The sequence below is a fragment of the Cyprinus carpio genome, chromosome A22 (assembly GCF_018340385.1).
Source record: "Cyprinus carpio isolate SPL01 chromosome A22, ASM1834038v1, whole genome shotgun sequence".
In the NCBI taxonomy this organism is placed as follows: domain Eukaryota; kingdom Metazoa; phylum Chordata; class Actinopteri; order Cypriniformes; family Cyprinidae; genus Cyprinus; species Cyprinus carpio.
The window spans coordinates 2,305,536-2,321,905 of record NC_056593.1 but is presented as its reverse complement, the minus strand read 5'-3'; the positions used below and the strand labels follow the sequence as shown (position 1 = coordinate 2,321,905).

General features: G+C 32.2%; 1 protein-coding gene across 1 annotated transcript in view; it reads left to right on the top strand.

Annotated features, from left to right (window-relative positions):
* The window catches only part of LOC109047485 (fibrillin-2-like), a 71,474-nt gene that overhangs the window by 28,235 nt on the left and 26,869 nt on the right, over positions 1-16,370 (top strand). Inside the window, 23 exon segments of the mRNA XM_042711644.1 lie at positions 379-591; positions 692-832; positions 1,022-1,141; positions 2,227-2,352; positions 2,702-2,824; positions 4,114-4,389; positions 4,504-4,557; positions 4,598-4,756; positions 4,917-5,042; positions 5,148-5,267; positions 5,772-5,909; positions 6,901-6,951; positions 7,044-7,169; positions 7,407-7,634; positions 8,758-8,883; positions 8,970-9,098; positions 9,188-9,313; positions 12,943-13,068; positions 13,176-13,298; positions 13,408-13,533; positions 14,850-14,975; positions 15,055-15,177; positions 15,257-15,379. Coding sequence (XP_042567578.1) covers positions 379-591; positions 692-832; positions 1,022-1,141; positions 2,227-2,352; positions 2,702-2,824; positions 4,114-4,389; positions 4,504-4,557; positions 4,598-4,756; positions 4,917-5,042; positions 5,148-5,267; positions 5,772-5,909; positions 6,901-6,951; positions 7,044-7,169; positions 7,407-7,634; positions 8,758-8,883; positions 8,970-9,098; positions 9,188-9,313; positions 12,943-13,068; positions 13,176-13,298; positions 13,408-13,533; positions 14,850-14,975; positions 15,055-15,177; positions 15,257-15,379 — 3,129 coding nt within the window.

Below are 16,370 nucleotides of genomic sequence, written 5' to 3'. Positions count from 1 at the left end.
TGAAAATATTTACATGTATCTGCATGTATATATTTCTATTCATATAATTTATATTATATATATCAATATTTTTAATATATATAAACATAACATTTTTCTGAAATATATGCATGCATGTGTGTGTATTTATAAATAAACAAAATAAAAAAAAAAATAACAAAAAAAAAAATTATATAAACAAAAACCAATAAAATGGATTAATCGTTTGAAAGCACTATATTTAATATACAGTATATATATATATATATATATATATATATATATAAATATATATATATATGTAAAGAATTTGTTTAAATGTGATATAAAAAATATAAAAATGTATAAATGCAACTTTTAAAAAAGTATTTTGTAATAGCATCAATTGTTTAATCGTAGATGAATACAGGCGACTGTGCATCCAGAGGCTTCCGTTTGCCACCGGTAACGGCGGCATCATCCACGACGGCAACGGCGGTCTGAACATCGGCATCGGCAGCTACCAAAAATCCCCCTCACAAAACGGAAATAATGGCGGCGGCTACATTTACGGCGGCGAGCACACCATCGGAAACGGCAATGGCGGCAACGGCGGCCCAAAGATTCAGACCAGTGAGTGGAAGTTGCCAGTTTTTGCCTTTAATTAACAATAATTAACAAAACAAAACAAAAGAAACCAATTGTTTTGTAATAATTCCACGTTTGTTCTCAGGCCAGCTGAACGAGACCACGATCGACGTGTGCAAGCATTTCACCAACCTGTGCCTGAACGGCCGCTGCATTCCTACGCCGACCAGCTACCGCTGCGAATGCAACATGGGGTACAGGCAGGACGTGCGCGGGGAGTGCATCGGTAAACCTGTGCATTGATATTTCAGTTTTTTGAATGTTGACATGGTCTGAAATGCTGCCATCTGTAGGCCGTTTGCTTGACTTCCACAGGCCTCAGGGTTATAAACATAGCAGACTGTGTCAATATTCTAACACATATTATTGATTAATTGTGTTAATGGTCTCCCATACACCTGCTTTCTACCCTCAGATGTGGACGAGTGCATCAGTAACCCGTGTGTGAATGGAGACTGTGTCAACACACAAGGATCGTATCACTGTAAATGTCACGAGGGATACCAGGGAACTCCCACAAAAAAAACTCTCAATGGCTAAAAAAATGATTTAAACTATTAAATACCAAAGAGAATAACATTAATTTTACATTCAAAATTCTTTAGGGCTAAAAAACTGCTTTAAAGTTTGAAATATCATGACATTATCATTTATAGTCTGGTACTCCATACCCAGAATATTATTTTTTAAATTTTTTTATTAGCATTATTTTATTTTTCATATTTTTTAAGCAATTAAAAAAATGAACAGTAATTGCATAATATTTTAAATATAGCTAAATTTAATTTAATTACATACGACCCATTAAAATTTTAATTAAAGCAAGATTATTATGTTATATTACATTGAATATACACAAAACAATTAAGTTATTATTTTTATTTTAAAGTTGTGATTTTACACTCTAAAAAAAAGCCTAAATGCTACATAGACAGTGAAAGCATACTATTTTAATTTTAGCTAAATTTAAGGTTATGGATCCCATGAAAATTTTAATTTATGACTATTAGTATATTTCAGTTTTCATTTTAGTTTTAGTTTGTTTTAGAAATTTTCTTATGTATTTTTACAAATGTTCTACATTTAAAAATATATTTATATTTAGATATATTAATATCTGTATATTTATATTTATATTTATATATATATATATATATTATTTATACTTTTAAGTATTTATATATAGCTTTTAATTTATTTATTATTTCCGTTTTAATTTTAGTTATTAATACTTAAGTTTGAACTTTTTTAAAATATACTTCAACCTTAACTTCAGCTAAAATTTATTTAGTTTCCAAGTCAACATTTATTTATTTTTTTGAAGTCAACCTCAATAAAACAACTATAAAATAAAAAATTAATAAAATAATTACATTCAACTTCATTTCAGCTTTATTGAAAATTATTTTAAGTTATTTTGCATGACACACTAAAAAGAAGCAAAACTTCCAAATAATGTGATTGTGCTCAGCATCCTGCACACACAGCACTCAAATGGCACAGTTCATCGTGAATAATCCATTTACAGTGAATGTCATGGTAAAAGTCAGCAGAACTTCACTTCACACAGCCCAGCGCCCTCTGGTGGACACTGTAACTAATCTGTTCCTGTTGCTTCAGACATTGACGAGTGTATCGTGAACGGCGTTATGTGCCGTAACGGACGCTGCGTGAACACAGATGGAAGTTTCCAGTGCATCTGTAATGCTGGCTTTGAAATCAGTCCTGATGGGAAGAACTGCATTGGTAAGTGCTTAAACTGCGACTTTAACCAACTCTAAACTGCCTAATATATGTATTTTTTCATATTTTTACACTTTCACACAAATTTAGATGCTTCACCTGTTTGATTGCTGATTATTTGGTTGTAAACTATAAAACTTGCATTAAAATATTTAACAGTTGTTTTAAATGCTTTATAAATCTATTTAAGGAGTTTGGGGTGGGTGGAGGGTGTCAGAAGGTCAACATAAACATCTTTAATTAATAATTTTGATGAATACAGTTCATGAATTCAGTTTTAAAACAGCTGAATATCCAACATATTTTTATAGTGTATTTTCAGAAACGTTGAGAGTGTTTTCTTGTCTTCTAGATCATGATGAATGTGCCACCACCAACATGTGCCTCAACGGCATGTGCATAAATGAAGACGGCAGCTTCAAGTGTATCTGCAAACCTGGATTTGCTTTGGCGCCCAACGGACGCTACTGCACTGGTGAGCATGTCTGGGATTTGCTTTCAAAGATTATTTAACTCAAAAAACATTATACTCATCCTCAAGTCTGTTCAATGACAAAAAATCCAACAAAATAAAAGCAGTGACTTCAAGTCAATACGCTATATTCCAAGTCTTCTGAAGTCATACAATAGTTTTATGCACTAAATTGTTAAAATCTCATTTGCATTTGGACATTTTTGCAAGTTCAACACATCTTGAGATCAAATCAATGGAGTCCGTCCAAATCAAAAATTTAAGTCGTTATTCTCTGAAAACTCTTCAATCTCATTGCTTTTGCATATTTTTGCACGTTCATGTCACAAGACACAAGAACTAATGACATTTGACGCCGTTAACAAGACATCTCAAGCTAGTTTTAATATCAGTGATAACGAACGTCTTCGGTTGTCGCGTCCTACAATAGTTTTATGCACAAAAAAAAAATGCTTAAATTGCTAAAATCTCATTTACAATTGAGCACTTTTGCAAGTTTGACATCAAATCTGACTTGAGCTGTCTTGAGATGTCTTTGATTCTCGCAACTGGTGTTCATTTGTCAGCAAAGTCTTTAATGACCAAAGTTGTAATTTCCAGTCATCTGAAAATCGTTCCTTCAACGCAACTCTTCAGAATGGCTTTGCGTATATTTTCCCGTCATTGGCGAGTTTTCGACATCAGTGGCTACAGTTCCAAGAAGCAAAAACCAATGACATTTGACATCACTGATCTCAATCCTGCTGCCTCAAGACGTTATACTAGTTTTCATGTCAGTGACGTCAAATGTCTTTGGTTGTCGCGACTTGTGAACATCACTGATGTCGTTAATGGTTTACACTATTTTATTCTTCGTTAAACTATGTCAGACATCTATGAACACCAGATCGGTGACATATTTCTAGTATAAACACTATATTCCAAGTTTTTTGTCATATGGTAGTTTTAGTGCGAGATACAGACGCTAAACCGTTAATATAAAATTTCCATTTGCACATTTTTTCAAGTTTGACATCAAATCTAACACCACACATCTTGAAATGTCTTTGGTTCTCCCATCAGATGTCCTTAATGATTTTAATGACCAAAATTTAAGTTTTTATTCTCAGAAAATCATTCCCTCATTGCAACTTTTCAATCTTGTTTGCATTTGTGTATATTTGTATAGCATTGGTGCACGTTTGACGTAAATCTTTCATGTCAGTGACATCATGCAAAATTGTCATCAATTACAAATTTCACCATTAACAATTTGTTCCCTAACGGCTTGCGCCTTCGTTTCGTTCTGACAGACATTGACGAATGCCAGACCTCGGGAATCTGTATGAACGGTCGCTGCGTGAACACAGAAGGCTCATTCCGTTGCGAGTGCCCGCCAGGGCTGGCCATCGACGTGGACGGCCGTGTCTGTGTCGACACCCACATGCGCACCACCTGCTACGGCGCAATAAAGATGGGCACGTGTTCGCGTCCGTTCCCAGGCGCGGTGACCAAGTCGGAATGCTGCTGCGCCAATCCAGAACACGGCTTCGGAGAACCCTGCCAACCCTGCCCTGCGCTCAACTCCGGTAAACCCCAACGATACACCTTCCAGTCGCGAACAATACTTTAATATCAATGCAACATGCATTAGCTTTGAGTTGTGGGACAGCAGGTGGCTAACGTCGGTTGTCTGTTCGCAGCCGAGTTTCAGGCGGTGTGCAGCAGCGGACCTGGAATCACCGCAGACGGACGAGGTAAGTCCGTTTTTACAAATTAGATTTGGTTTCTTTGCAGACATCAATGAATGCGCTTTGGATCCAGACATCAGACAAAAACGAATGCGCTTTGGATCCGACATCTGTCAAAACGGGATCTGCGAGAACTTGCGCGGGAGCTACCGTTGCATCTGCAACATCGGCTACGAGTCTGACGCTAGCGGCAAGAATTGCGTGGGTAAGTTGCGTAAACATTTTTATCGCATAACTTTTTTTATTATGTAGAAAAATGTAGCTTACTATGTTTTATGTAAACAAAAAAAAGGAATACTTGCTCTGAAACCTATGATTAGTAGTTACGATTGATTCATTTCGTTAACTTTTTGCATATCTTTCAGACATTAACGAGTGTTTGGTGAATCGGTTGTTGTGCGACAATGGCATGTGTAGAAACACGCCCGGAAGTTATACTTGCTCTTGCCCCAAAGGATTCTCTTTCAAACCTGACTCTGAGACTTGCGAAGGTTTCCCTACGATTATTTTTTTCCTTCATTATCTTTTTTTCATAAATTTCACATAACATTGTATACATTGTGTCTTTCGTTCTTACCTGTCCTCCTCTTTTTCAGACATCAACGAATGCGACTCCAACCCTTGCATCAACGGCGTGTGCCGCAACGTAGCCGGTTCTTTCAACTGCGAATGTTCTCACGGCAGCAAGCTGGACTCCACCAACACCATCTGCGTGGGTAAGTTTGAAAAGTCATTTTAAGCTAAAAGAAGTGTTTCCATGGTAACAGCAAGTTCTCTGATTGGTGGTTGTCTTATTGATAATTTAGTTGCTATTAAATGTTTTAAACATGTTTAAATTGCTATGAAATGTTTGCTAAATACACAACAAAATACTACTTGAGAGACTTTATTATGCAACATTAGCATAGTGATATGTTTTTAGAGGTAACTGGACAGCATTCTGCTACTTTTATTAATTTCTAGTCAGGCGGTTTTCATTTTTTGTCTGAAACTGAATGTCGTTTGATTGAAGTTAATGGAGAATGAAGGCAATAGGTTGCGTGTTTGTGCTTTCAGCATGAATGCCCATTTCGATCCCATCCCGCTAGAGATCTGAGTTGGTTTTTATATATCTGCAGAAATGCAATGACTCTCCGCAGGGGAGCCGCTCCAAATGTCGCAATGTCCATTTGTCATTGTCACGCATTTTTGGTTCTCTTTCACGTATTTGCTCCATGCAGACAGCATGAAAGGAACCTGCTGGCTAAACATCCAGGATGGCCGGTGTGAGGTGAATATAAACGGGGCCACACTGAAGTCCGAATGCTGCTCTACGCTGGGGGCAGCCTGGGGAAGCCCATGTGAACGCTGCGAAATTGGTTAGTTCATATACTTAAAACAAATTTTCAAGAATGGTTTCCATTTCCATTGATATAAAATCTGGAATCTGAGGGTGCAAAAAAACAAAACGTATGGTTTGTTAGGATAGCAAAAAAACAAAACAAAAAAAAAATATTTGAAAATCTGGAATCTGAGGGTGCAAAAAAACAAAACATTGAGAAAATCGCCTTTAAAGTTGTCCAAATGAAGTTCTTAGCAATACATATTAACTTTACAAGTTAACTTTACTTAATATCCTAATATAATGTATTTTTGGCTATTGCTACAAATATACCACTAACAGGCAGGGTCACATATATTATATATTTACACAATGATAACACGATTAAGTTATAAACAACTAACAGGTTTTTTTTGTTTTTTTTTTTCCAGCTAAATGATTATTGGTTACCTAAAACATTCACATTAATCTTTTTATTAAATAAAAATTTTATATATATATATATATATATGTAATAAATGTAATAAATTAAATAAATACATTTAAATATATATATATATATATATATATATATATATGTAATAAATGTAATAAATTAAATAAATACATTTAAAATTAATTATAATTTATATATTTTTTCAATTTTAATGTTAATAAAAAAGAATAAAATTAAACTTCAATTTAACAAAAAAGATGAATTGTCAGAATGTGAAACTTCTAGGTAACAAATAATTATGTATCTTAGAATTGTATTTATATTTAAACAATTTTAAATTTTTTGATATTTCATATAAATTGTCAGTTTGTATATTATTTATATTTATTCAATTAGTTTTATTTATATATTAAAAATATGAATGAGAAAAAAGTAATCTTTGAAAAAAAAAATTGTAAAACCTTTAAGCCAAAAATGAATTTATTAATGAATAGTTTTTTTCCAGCTAAATGTACCATTGAACCAATATACGCAATCTTAGAAACATAAAGTAAACAGTATCTCACAAGTTTTTAACCTGTATTTTCTACAGATCCAGCCTGTTCGAAAGGTTTTGCGCGCATGAAGGGACTTGTGTGTGAAGGTACGTGCTACCCACAATCCTTTGCTGCATTTACTTTCCACATTATTTAGTGCATTTCATGATGATGCATCACGTTTCTGCTCCGTCTTTAGATATTAACGAGTGTGAGGTGTTTCCCGGCGTGTGCACAAACGGACGCTGTGTGAACACGCAAGGCTCGTTCCGATGCGAGTGTCCGGAGGGACTTACGCTGGACGGAGCTGGACGTACATGTGTTGGTATGAAAACATATTCATTAACTTTCCTTTCTCAAATGATTTATTGATTTAGTTGATTTATTGGTTGCAGACAGCATAATACATCAACATGAATATGTTTTTAAACCAAAATCACAAACTATCAACTTGATTTATGACTTAAAGAGTACAACTGATCCAAAACAAACCTGTTTTTGGTAACTAACAATACATGCAATCCAAACAGTGGTAATTTAAAGTGGTTTGTGTGTCCTGTAGATATCCGAAGCGAACAGTGTTATATGAAATGGGACGAGGACGAGTGCGTGGAGCCGTTACCGGGCCGGTATCGTGTGGATATGTGCTGCTGTACAGTGGGTGCAGCATGGGGCGTGGACTGTGAGGCATGTCCCAAACCAAACACGCCCGAATACAAAACTATCTGCCCGCGGGGACCCGGAATCGCCAACCGAGGAGACATCCTGACAGGACGACCCTTCTACAAAGGTGGAGCGCCGAGCAGTCTGTCATTTATTCATAAGGATGAGCAGATATAGAAAATTTTGACTGCTATGATACCGATAATTATGTTGTTTTGGCCGATAACCGATATTGGTAGTTATTATACATCCATAGTGTTTACAGCAATCGAAAACATTGTTAGAAACAGAAGTTTGCTGATATTATCGGCTTCCAACATCAGCTTAATCGAGCCGATACCAATAATTTAGAAAACGCTAATATCTGATACCGATATTGGCTGACAAGGAAAAATTCACACAAAAATCTGATAAATTTATAATATTTTATAATAATGTAATATTATATAAAATTCTAATTGTTTTAATTTAAATAATTATGTTATAATTAAATAAAATTAAATATAATTATTTGTTACCTTAAACAATGACAATTTTAATTACATAAAAAATATTTTAATTAATATAAATGATATACTGTAGAAATTGGCAAAATATATTACAAATATTATTATTATTATTAAAATACATATTTTGTTATCTAAAATTTTCGCATTAATGTTTTTATTAAATTAATTAAACTTAAATGCAATTATTATAAATTGTATACATATTGAAAATATATATCTAAAAATTATTGTTATTATTTAAATATAAATAAAATGATTATAAATGTAAATATTTGTTACATAAAACTTTAACTTTAATCTTTTTAATAAATTAAATAAAATGTATTTAAAATGTACAAATTGACAAAATGTATTTAAAATATGTTAAAAATTATAATCATTATTTTAATATAACTATAATTATAATAAATGAATATAATTATTTATTACCAGAAACTTTCACATTAATCTTTTTTTTTTTACGAATTTAAATATATATTTATTTAAATATTTATTCGTAAATATATATTTACGAATTTAAATATATATAAATATATAAAAATATATTCACATACAAATGGACTTTTAAATTTTTTTATTAATTACATTTTTTTATTTATTTACCAATTTTTGTTTTTCCATACATTTTTCTGCAGTTTTCTCCCTAGAGTATCACTAGGTTACAAAAACACTCAAATACACAGAAAGTAAGTTTTTTTTGTGTGTTGAATAATGAGGTTATGAGCCTGTTTTTCTTCTTAGATGTGAATGAATGTAAGGTCTTCAAAGGCCTGTGCACTCACGGGACGTGCCGGAACACCATCGGGAGCTTCAGATGCCGCTGTGACAGCGGTTTCGCCCTCACCATGGAGGAGAGGAACTGCACAGGTCAACATCTCACCCGTCACTGTATCTAAATCAAACACAACACGCTTTTCAATGCATCGCTCACGCTGTTCCCGTCGTTCCCACAGATATCGACGAGTGCACCATCTCTCCAGACCTGTGTGGACACGGCGTCTGCGTCAACACGCCCGGCAGCTTCGAGTGCGAGTGCTTCGAAGGCTACGAGAGCGGCTTCATGATGATGAAGAACTGCATGGGTGAGACTCGAACCCGTGCTGTTTTCTGCAGCCTCTGAAAGCCTGCGTGTGTCACAGCATCTCCGTCTCTGTCTCTCTCCGTCCCGCAGACATCGACGAATGCGAGCGGGACCACCTGCTGTGCCGCGGCGGCACGTGTCTGAACACAGAGGGCAGTTATGAGTGCGACTGTCCTCCGGGACACCAGCTGAGTTCAGAAGCTTCTGTCTGTGAAGGTACAGGAGAGCCACACTCCAAACCAATAAATAAATTGTGTATTTGTATATTAAAATGTGTATACATTCTGTTTATCATATAAAACACTTATTTATATAATAATAACTTATCCAGTTAGTATTTTATCACTTTAGTAATATATATATATATATTATATATATATATATATATATAATATATATATATTAATCAATTTAGTAATATTTAATTCAACATAAGTTTTATTTTTTATTTATAAAAAATTTAATTTCATAGTTATTAGAGAAATAGTATTAATAAATAAATAGTAATAAAATTAATCAAAAAATTACTATTAATAATAATATTATTATTAACATTTAAATACAATGAATATATATTTGTTTGTTAAAATTTGTATAAAAATGTGTTAGTAGAACATACTCTATATATGTCATATAGAATCTATTTATGTAATTTTACTTTATTTTAATAACTGATCCAGTTCATATTTTATCCATTTAACAATATTTCATATTTTTACCAATTTATTAGTGCTTAATTAAAATAACTATAGTATTTTTTTTTTCTTCAAAAAAATTTATAATTTTTAGTTATTACAGAAATAGGGCCCTGATTTAACGATCTAAGCGCATGGTCTTAAGCACACAGCGCAGGTGCACTCAGGGTAGGTCCGAATCCACTTTTGCTAGTTTAGCGACGGGAAAATGGTCGGCGCGCCCAGGCGCATGGTCTAAATGGGTTGTCCCTATTATCTTAATGAGTAATGGGTGCTTTTTTGGGCGTAACGTGCAATAAACCAATCAGAGTCTCATCTCCCATCCCCTTTTAGAGCCAGTTGCGCTCGGGTTTGCTTTTTACATGGCAGAATGTAATTTTTCTTTTTTAAAAATGTTTGTGTGCTGCTGCGCGTCCCTGTATGTGTAATAAGCCAAGTGTACGCACGTTGCTTATAGGCGCATATTACTGACGTGCTCTTTAAATAACAAAGAAAAAATATTGCGCCAGACTTTAGACCAGGTTTGAGTTGGTCTATGGTGCAGTCTATTTTCAGTTCCTCAAAACACACCTCTTTTTTAGACCAGCAAGCCCATGGGTGCACAAATGGGCGCAAATGCATTTGCTATTTAAACAACACGGTGCAGGATGGGAAAATGAGAACTGTGTCGGGCTGAAACTATCAAAAACACTTGCGCCGTGCCTTGCGCCGCATTGCGCCGGGTGTATGATAGGGCCTATAGTGTGTGTTAATAGTATTAAAAAAAGTAAATGCAATATTATTATCATTAATAATAATAATATTAATACCGCCATTTAGATATAAAGGATATATATTTGTATAATAAAATTACTATATAATAGAACATTCAATATACATACATACAATGTTTATTTATATAGCACATTTAAAACAACCGAAGTCGACCCAAGTGCTGCACAGATTATGCAAAACAAAACAAGTCAACAAGTTTAGAAACAATAAAATGCAAACTATAAAACACACACTGTTGAATGGATTAGGTTCACTAAAATAAAGGATCATTGCACAGCAAGTCAAAAAATATTAAATGCCAAGGAGACAAAATAAGTTTTCAGAGTCCAAATTTGAGGCAGTTATGATATGAATTGCGAGACTATTTCACAACTTAGGGCCAACAACAGAAAAGGCACGATCACCACTGTTTTTGAGACGTGCACTGGGAACTTCCAATAAACCAGAATCAGCTGATCTGAGTGCTCTTGACTGAGTGTATAGATGTAACAAATCAGATAGGTACAGTGGAGCCTGATTATGGAGAGATTTATAGACAAACAGTAAAATTTTAAAATCAATTCTTTATTTGACTGGCAACCAATGCAAAGAAATCAAAACTGGTGAGATAGACTCAACTGTAGACGAGAAACACATGACTGAGGAGCACCGATATACAATGAGTTGCAGTAATTCAATCAATATGTTACAAAAGCATCTATAACCATTTCAAACTTCTTTAGAGAAAAAAATGGCTTCACCTTCGTCAGAAGACGAAGATGACAAAAAAAGGACTTGACCACCGCACTTATCTGCTTATCAAATTTAAGATTATTATCAAACCAAACACCTGAGTTTCTTGCACATGTAGTTCTATGTGGAGTAAGAAGTTCAGATTCAAAATCGTGTACACAGTGAAATAAATTCAGTTTTACTTTCATTGAGGCTGAGGAAAGCCAAAGTTTTAGTTCGTCCAGACAATCCAAAATAGTCTTTAAAGCCTGTTTGTTATTGCGCTTCAAAGGGATGGATTTGTGTGTCGTCGGCATACAGATGAAAAGAGAACCCATGCTTTTTAAAAATAGATCCTAGAGGAAGCATATAAAGAGAAAACAGCACCGGACCAAGAATCAAGCCCTGAGGGACACCGAACTTTAAATATATTTCAGATGAGGACTGGTTTCCAATACTAACAACATACCTCCTATTGGTGAGATATGAATGAAACCACTTCAATACCGTGCCTCGAAGGCCAACATACTGTATGTTTCAAGATGTGATATAAGTGTATTATGATCAACTAAATCAAAGGCAGAACTGAGGTCTAACCGAACCAAAGCCATAGACTGCATAGAGTCAGAAATTAGCATGATATCATTCAAAACTCTTAAAAGAGCTGACTCAGTACTGTGACAGGATTTAAAACCAGATTTAAAATTTTTCAGAGGTTGAATTGATAGTCAAATAAGACTGAAGTTGATTTAAAACCACTTTCTCAAAAATTTAAGTTTGAAATAGGACTAAAATTAGCCAGTAATGTGGGATCCAAACTTGGTTTTTTAAGATGATTCCGCACCGTGGAAGTTTAAAGTCGCCAGGTACAATGCCAGTATAGAGATATTTTTTAATAACAGGTCAGGGCCAACAGTCTCAATAATTTGTCCAAAGAAACGTGAAGGAATTACATCCTGGGGACACATACAGTAGTAGGTTTCAGAGTAGACATAATCTGAATCAGAATATTCAAGAAATATAATAATATAGAAAACACAGAAATGCATATAATTTTACTTTATTCTAAATTTAATAATTGATCCAGTTAATCATTTTATCCATTTAGTAATATTATAATTTTTAACCAATTTGTTAATATATTTTACATTTAAAATAGTGGTATTTAGTATTTTATTTTCTTCATAATGCTTTATAATGTTATGGTTATTACAGACACATAAATGTATACATACATATCATACATAATGAATAGTACTATTTACTTTATTTCTACAATATATTAAAATAATAAATAATTACAATTAAAATAGTAATATTTAAATGAAGATTAAAATAATTCTAAACTTTACATTTTATCAATATATAATGTATATATAATATATTTATGTATATATTTATATCGATATATATATTTATATAGGTTAATATTTATATCGAAAATATATTTATATCGATTAATATTTATTTAAATAATTATTTTATTTTATTTATGATTTTATTACATAAATAATATTTGAGAATACATAATACATAACAGTATTACTAAATCAATTATAGTATTATTATTAGTATGATTTGAATATATTAAAAGTTTCTATATTTTAGAACTACAGTACACAAATTTCAATTTAATTCTGTTGTTTGCTTGTTTGTTTCCCCCAGATGTGAACGAGTGTCAGCTCAGTGATAACCTGTGCAGGAACGGTCAGTGTGTGAACATGGTGGGCACCTATCAGTGCTCCTGTGACATGGGATACCAGGTGACACCCGACAGACAGGGCTGCGTGGGTGAGCAAACCTCCAGCAACATCCACATGCATGAAGGAACTCACTCTCAGAAACACTACATCTAAAACTCAATATAAAGGTGAATGTGCATGTTCTCATCTTCTCAGATATCGACGAGTGCACCATCATGAACGGTGGCTGCGATACTCACTGTACGAACTCTGAGGGCAGTTACGAATGCAGCTGCAGCGAAGGTTACGCACTCATGCCTGACCTCAGGACCTGCGCCGGTAACACACACACACACACACACACACACACACACACACACACACACACTCACGCACACACACACACACACACACACACACACACTCTGACCCTCGTCTCTTCCCGTAGACATCGACGAGTGTGAAGACACGCCGGACATCTGCGACGGCGGTCAGTGTACGAACATCCCCGGAGAATATCGCTGCCTCTGCTACGACGGCTTCATGGCCTCCGTGGACATGCGCACCTGCATCGGTGAGTTTATAATACTTTTTTATCACAACAAAAAAAACAAACCAACTATTCTTTTTTTCTCCTACTACAAAAAAAAAAAAAAATAAACAAAAAATTTAAAATAAAATAATTTTACATTATTTCATTTAATGGTTAGTAACCTTGATTTATTTCATGCATGTATTTTAAATTTTTTTTATTTTGTTTGTGTAATTTAAGTATAATTAAAATATATTGTAATTTAGTTTAATTAAATAATTTGACATTATTTAATTTAATTCTTAGTAACCTTGATTTATTTTATGATTTTATTTTTTTGTATTATTTTATGTTTGTTTGTGTAATTTAAATAATTATAATAAGCAATAATTTAATTTAAATGAAATATTTTTACATTGCATTCATGCTTAGTAATCTTGATTCATTCAATGATTTTTTTATTTATTTTTTTATATATTTTTTTTACTTTTAGTTTACTTTTATTTAAATAATAAGTTTACATTATAAAGGTATGGTAACTGTGATTTGTTTTATTATTTTATTATTATTTTTTTACTTTAAAACAATAAAAATAATTACTTTAATTAAATGATTTTAATGTTTACTAACCATTTGATATTTTATAATTAATAATTAAATATTCAATTCATATTACAAAATAAAAAAAAAAAAAATTACTTTTAAATAATCAAAATAAATCTTTCTTCTGATTTATTAAGAATTTACTTTTTACTTAATTTGATATTATGTAATTTGTATGTGAAGTAACCTTGGTTTATTTTATGTATTTATTTTTACTTTTAAATAATCAAAATAAATCAAAATAATAATTAACATTTAAGTAAATAATTAAATAATTTTAATGTTTAGTAACCCTGATTTATTGTATAATTATTATTATTTTTTTTTTTATAAATTATTCATTCAGTTTGTTTGTCATTTCATTTATTTGTATGTTGGTGTTATATACTTTTTATCTTTCTTGAAATTTACTTAGCAATAATTTGTCATCATTTAATTTGAATGTGTTTATTTATTTTGATTTATTTTATTAATTATTTTTACTTAATTTTAAATAATAAAATAATGATTTAATTTTAGTTAAATAAGTTTGCATTATTTAATGTCAACTTAATTAATTTTAATCAAATAACCTAAAATAAGATTCTTTTTTTAATCGAGTTTTTGTCTTAATTATTTTATTGCATTTTTATTTATTTATATTTTTTCTTTGTATAATTTTATTCTGATGTTTAGTCGTGATATTGTAATGTTTTATTTATTTGTATGTCTGTATTGTGTCCTAATGTTATCTTTCCTGTCATGTATTCGTCCAGATGTCAACGAATGTGATCTGAATCCTAATATCTGCCTGCACGGTGACTGTGAAAACACTAAAGGCTCGTTCATCTGTCACTGTCAGCTGGGATACTTCGTCAAGAAGGGCTCCACCGGATGTACAGGTACAACAGAGTCAAGCGTGAGGAGTTCAGGCCGGTTCTGGATCATGCTAGCTTGTCTTAAGTGTTTGTTTTTTGGCAGATGTGGATGAGTGTGAGATCGGGGCTCATAACTGTGACATGCACGCCGCCTGCGTCAACGTCCCGGGGAGCTTTAAGTGCCGCTGCCGTGACGGCTGGGAGGGCGACGGGATCGAATGCGTCGGTGAGTGACGAGCGCCGCTGATCGGCAGCTGAGCGTTGAAGTCTGGCTGTGGTTTGAGGTTGTTTTTGCGTGGCTGCAGATGTGGACGAGTGCGTGACCGAAGAACACAGCTGTAACCTGAACGCTGAGTGCATGAACACGCCGGGATCGTACCGCTGCTCCTGTAAAGAGGGATTCAACGGCGACGGATTCACCTGCTCCGGTACTAAACACACCTTCATAGCAACTGCATTGGGTTTTTCATTGCTTTTTAATTTGATGAAGTTATTTTATTTTTTTGCTTGTGCAATTTACTTTTAATTTTAAATTTAAATTAAATAATAAAATAATAAAGTTATCTATACCTATAAGTGATCTTTTACTTTTAATTAAGTAATTAATGCATTAATTTTTTTGTTTGGAAATCTTGATTTATTTTATGTATTTTATTTGTGTAATTTAATTAAAAATAGAAGAAATAATTTCCATTTAATTATGCAATTTTATATGGCATAATCGTAATGTTTAGTAACCTTTATTTTTGTGTGATTTACGTTACATTATAAAATAATTAATTATTTATTACATTAATATATTTCCAATAAACAATTTATAACAAACATTTATGTCAATTGTAATTAATAGAACTATTTATTTATTCATTTGTTAACATTTAATAAACAAATAAATAACAATATAATAATAAATTATATAAATATATATATATATATATATATATATATTAAATTCAATTTTAATAATATTAACATTTATCAGTTTTAAACTTTGTTTTTATGGTTTCTTCTGCTTGTTTGTGTAATATAAATTATTAAATAATTATCTAATTATCTACTAAATATTAAAATATGTACACATTTATGAAAGTCAATATATAATAAACATTTATCTAATTTTACATAATTAATTAACTGATGCATTTATTTATCCATTAAGATTTTTGTATGATTAATTTATTTTCATTTTTAATTAATATTAATATTTATCAACTTTATAACTATTACAGGAATTGTATTTATTAATTTGTTTATAATAATTTATCATTTCATTGTTATTACAGAAACAGTATTAATAGATAATACATATTTTTAATGTTTAGTAACCTAGATTTATTTTGGGAATTAATTTTTTATAAATTTATTTATTTATTTGTTTGAGTAATTTCCTAATTTAATTTATTTATATTTATAAATACA